At 49.8% G+C, this 5246-nt stretch overlaps 1 protein-coding gene across 1 annotated transcript in view; it reads left to right on the top strand.

The window, feature by feature from the left end:
• Positions 1–5246, top strand: part of GALP (galanin like peptide) — a 12954-nt gene that overhangs the window by 4198 nt on the left and 3510 nt on the right. The window contains exons 3-5 of the mRNA XM_017865379.1: positions 2003–2051; positions 2816–2896; positions 5109–5186. Coding sequence (XP_017720868.1) covers positions 2003–2051; positions 2816–2896; positions 5109–5186 — 208 coding nt within the window. The remainder of the gene's footprint in view (positions 1–2002; positions 2052–2815; positions 2897–5108; positions 5187–5246) is intronic.

Raw genomic sequence — 5246 nt, 5'->3', positions numbered from 1 at the left:
GATCCTTCCCTCCCTCTTTCCTTCAGGATGGGTAGGTATCTTGGCACCCACATGTACCAGGTCCCTGTGGACAATTCAAATGGGCCCGTGGGCCCCTGTCACAATTATTCCAGCCAGGGAGAGTAGAAAAGACATTTGCTGGAGGGCTTATGAAAAGAAACTAAAAACAAAGCTTCCTTGCTCTTTTATTTATTTGTTTTTTTTTGAGACGGAGTCTCGCTCTGTCGCCCAGGCTGGAGGGCAGTGGCCGGCTCTCAGCTCACTGCAAGCTCTGCCTCCCGGGTTCATGCCATTCTCCTGCCTCAGCCTCCCGAGTAGCTGGGATTACAGGCGCCCGCCACCTCACCCGGCTAGTTTTTTGTATTTTTTAGTAGAGACGGGGTTTCACCGTATTAGCCAGGATGGTCTCGATCTCCTGACCTCGTGATCCGCCCGTCTCGGCCTCCCAAAGTGCTGGGATCACAGGCTTGAGCCACCACGCCCGGCCTAAAGAGCCTCTTTCTAATGAAGCTAATACAAGTTTACCTACTAGGGTTGTTGGGAGGATTTGTTAAATAAATACATCAAGAGCTTGAAACTAGAGCTGGCTTCGCGGGCGCGCAGCCTGTGCCGTTCCCTGGGGCCCGAGCTTGGTTGAATGTTCTGTTGTCACCAGCTTGGAATTCTGAATCCTTTTTGAACAATGGGTCCCATGTTTTCTCTTTGCACTGGGCCCCACAAATTCGGCAGCCAGTCCTGCTTAGAACAGATGCTGGCGTAGGGTAAGCCCACAACGTCAGGCATTATCGCCCTCAAAGGGACTTGATGGCCTGTGACCATGTCCTCCACAGGTAAAGAATTTACCGTGGTGCTTCTTTAAAGCTTTATTATACTATAATTAATATGCAAAAAATGCACACATTTGATGTATACATCTTGATGAGTTTGGAGCTCTGTGTACACCGGTGACACCATCAGCACAGCCAGGGTACTGAACATATCCATCACCACCTCCGGAAATGCCCATGTGTTCTTGTGGGTGTGTCGCTGTGTGTTTTAGTAAGAACCCTTGTCATGAGATCCATCCTCATATTTTTATTTACTTATGTATTGAGACAGGGTCTTGCTCTGTCACCCAGGCTGGAGTGCAGGGGTGAGATCATAGCTCACTGTAGCCTCAAACTCCTGGGCTCAAGTGATCCTCCCACCTACAGGTGCGTGCCACCGTGCCTGGCTAATTTTTGTATTTTTTGTTTTGTTTTGTTTTGTTTTTTGAGACGGAGTCTCACTCTGTTGCCCAGGCTGGAGTACAGGGGTGAAATCCCTGCTCACTGCAACCTCCGTCTCCTAGATTCAAACAGTTCTCCTGCCTTAGCCTCCCAAGTAGCTGGATTACGCCCAGCTAATTTTTTTAGTTTTAGTAGAGACGGGGTTTGCTAAGCTGGTCTCGAACTCCTGACCTCAGGTGATCCGCCCACCTCAGCCTCCTAAAGTGCTGCGATTACAGGAGAGAGTCACCACGTCCGGCCTAATTTTTGTATTTTTTGTAGAGGAGAGAGTTTCTCCATGTTGCCCAGACTGGCCTCGAACTCCTGTTCTCAAGCCATCCTTCTGCTTTGGCCTCCCCAAATGCTGGGATTACAGGCCCAGGCTTAACATGTCTTTAAAGTGCACAACACCGTATTGCTGGCTGTAGGCACATCATGCCGTAGATATCTAGGACTTCTTCATCTTGCATAACTGAAATTATACTTGTTGAGGAACAATTCCCCTTTTCTCGTTTTCCCCAGCCCCTGGTAAACACCTTTCTCCTCTCACAGCAGAACCTTTTAAGCTTTCTTTCCAGGCAAAGTGGTTTTGTCTTAGGAAGTCCTCAATTTCCTCATCGGTGGAATGGGGATTAAAATGAACCTGCTCCACAGCCTAGTGGGAAAGTGGTAGGACGAACCACGTCACCCGGACCTGTGGGATGCCTGCCCTCCTTTCTGTCTGCTTGAGTGTTGATTTCTGCATCTCTCTCCAGGGACGAGGAGGCTGGACCCTCAATAGTGCTGGCTACCTTCTGGGTCCCGGTGAGTGAGGCTGCACTCAGCTCTCCATCCCTGGCCTGAGTCTGCCTGAGTCTGCCTGGTTGCTGCCGGCAGTGAGTTTGTGACTGGTGAAGACCCTGACCCACATTCACGGAGGCCCATGGATTTATTTGCAGATCTGTCTGGAGGGTTAGTCTAAGCAGAGTGATGGGTGTGTGGACTCTGGAGCCAAAGCCTTAGACCCAAATCCCAGCTCTGCCCCTTGCTTGGTTTGCAACCTTGATCTCTCTCTCGCTGTCTCTCTCTCTCTCTCTCTCTCTCTTTTTTTTTTTGACAGAGTCTCGCTCTGTTGCTCAGGCTGGAGTGCAATGGTGCAATCTTGACTGACTGCAACTTCTGCCTCCTGCATAGTTCAAGCGATTGAACTCAGCCTCCTGAGTAGCTGGGATGACAGGTGCCCACCACCGTGCCCAGCTAATTTTTGCAGTTTTAGTAGAGACAGGGTTTCACCATGTTGGCCAGTCTGGTCTCAAACTCCTGACCTCAGGTGATCCACTTGCTTTCGGCCTCCCAAAGTGCTGGGATTACAGGCGTGAGCCACCGTGCCTGGCAACAACAGTGTAATTTTGAGCAAGGGACTCCACAATTTCCCCACTGGTAGGTAGGGACGGTCAACACGCACCCAGTCCGACAGGCTTGGTGGAGGGACTGTGTTGAGTGAGCCGTGCTATTGAATTGCTGGATTATGTGTTATTTCAGTTCTGCTTAACCGACCACCTGGTCTTGCTCTCTCCATCCCCACCCAGTCCTCCACCTTCCCCAAATGAGTGACCAAGACCGGAAGAGGGAGACAGCCCTTGAGATCCTAGACCTGTGGAAGGCCATCGGTGAGCGAATGGGGAGTTAGGCGTCTTCTCCCGCGTCCTCCCCTGCTGGCTCTCTCCTGGCTTTGGAAGCTGGTAGACGTGAGCTCCAGCCCTCGCCCTGCTGCTTACTATTTGGGGAGCCCTGAGCAAGTGATGCATTTCCTTCAAGCTTCTGTGCCGTCACCTGGAGCCCCAGATTGGTTTAATGTTCTTTTGTTACCAAGTTAAGATTCTGAATCCTGTTTGAACCATGGGCCCCTTGTTTTCCCTTTGCATTGGACTGCACAAAATTCCTCCACTTGGAAATGACATAAATGGAATCATCTCATGATTTAGTTGTATGACTCAGCAAGAAAATGCACATGACTTCCTAGAAGTGTCTGGCATATGGTGGAAATAAAATGGGTCAGCCGGGCGTGGTGGCTCATGCCTATCATCCCAGCACTTTGGGAGGCCGAGGCAGGTGAATCACCTGAGGTCGGAAGTTCAAGACCAGCCTGGCCCACATGGTGAAACCCCGTCTCTACTAAAAATACGAGTATCAGCTGGGTGTGATGGCACGTGCCTGTAATCCCAGCTACTCTGGAGGCTGAGGCAGGAGAATTACTTGAACCGGGAGGTAGAGGTTGTAGTGAGCAGAGATGAGCTAAGATGGTGCCAGTGCACTCCAGCCTGGGCAACAGAGACTCCATCTCAAAAGGAAAAAAAAAAAAAGAAAAGAAATGAAATGGGTCACGGCTGTTATAGTCAATATTTATCCTTGCAAGCTTCCCGTCCACCATATCTTTGCTTATCCCTAGTCCCCTTATCTTGTCTTCTTGCGTGACCAAATAATCTTTCTGAGGTTCCCCTCTCCTTCCCATTCTACATCTCGAAGGACAGAACATGGAGGTGCATAGGGGTCTGGACAGTTGAACGTTCACAGTGTGAATTCGACATGTGACCTCAGCGAAGCCTCCTCATCCTTGTCTCCTGCCAAACGTGGGAAACTAAGAGAATTTAGGGCATGATTTCTCAACTCTGGCACAGCTGACAGTGGGGGCTGGATAATTCTTTGGTGTGGGGGTCAGTCCTGTGCATCATAGGATGTTTAGCAGCGCCCGTGGGTTCTGCTCTTGACACACTAGTCACATTCCCTATTCCCAATTTTTTTTTTTTCTTTGAGATGGAGTCTCTCTCTGTCGCCCAGCCTGGAGTGCAATGGTGCAGTTTTGGCTCACTGCAACCTCCACCTCCTGGGTTCAAGTGATTCTCCTGCCTCAGCCTCCCGAGTAGCTGGGATTACAGGTACCCACCACCATGCCTGGCTAATTTTTGTATTTTCAGTAGAGATGGGGGTTTCACCATGTTGGCCAGGCTGGTCTCGAACTCCTGAGCTCAAGTGATCTACCCACCTCAGCCTCCCAAAGTACTGGGATTACAGGTGTGAACCACTGTGACTGGCTCCTGTTCCCAATTGTGACTATCAAAAATGTCTCCAGACACAGCCAAATCACTACAGGGCAAAACCACTCCTGGTTGAGAACCACGAAGTGCCATAAATGTCCAGAAAAATAAGGGAAGTGAAACCATGTTGCATACTATAAAGCACTAAAGCTGAGTGTCATAAAGGCATCATTATTTTATTTTATTTTATTTTATTTTATTTTATTTTATTTTATTTTTTTGAGACGGAGTCTCACTCTGTCACCCAGGCTGGAATACAGTGGTGCGACCTCAGCTCACGGCAACCTCCACCTCCCAGGTGCAAGTCATTCTCCTGCTTCAGCCTCCCAAGTAGCTGGGATTACAGGCGCCCGCCACCGTGCCTGGCTCATTTTTGTATTTTTAGTAGAGATGGGGTTTACCATGTTGGCCAGGCTGGCCTCGAACTCCTGACCTCAGGAGATCTGACCCCTTCAGCCTCCCAAAGTGCTGGGATTCCAGGCATGAGCCACTGCGCCTGCCCTTATTTATTTTTTAAACTTTTATTTTAGGTTTGGGGGTGCATGTGCGGGTTTGTTATACAGGAAAACTTGTGTCACAGGGTTTGTTGTACAGATTATTTCATCACCCAGGTACTAAGCTGAGTCCCCAATTGTTATTCTTCCTGCTCCTTTCCCTCCTCCCCCCGCTTCATCCTCGGGAAGGACCCAGTGTCTGTCGTTCCCGTCTTTGTGTCCGTGTGTTCTCGTCCTTCAGCTCCCACTTGTAACTACGAACGTCTGTGTGAATGTTGTATTTTTGTTTCTAGATGGGCTCCCCTATTCCCACCCTCCACAGCCCTCCAAGAGGAACGTGATGGAGACGTTTGCCAAACCGGAGATTGGAGGTAAAGCCGGGAAACACGGAAGAGAGACACCAACAGGAGAGGGGGAACAAGGAAGTGGCA

Source organism: Rhinopithecus bieti, unplaced genomic scaffold, assembly GCF_001698545.2.
Source record: "Rhinopithecus bieti isolate Rb0 unplaced genomic scaffold, ASM169854v2 scaffold_81780, whole genome shotgun sequence".
NCBI lineage: Eukaryota > Metazoa > Chordata > Mammalia > Primates > Cercopithecidae > Rhinopithecus > Rhinopithecus bieti.
This window is presented reverse-complemented; position numbering and strand designations above follow the sequence as displayed.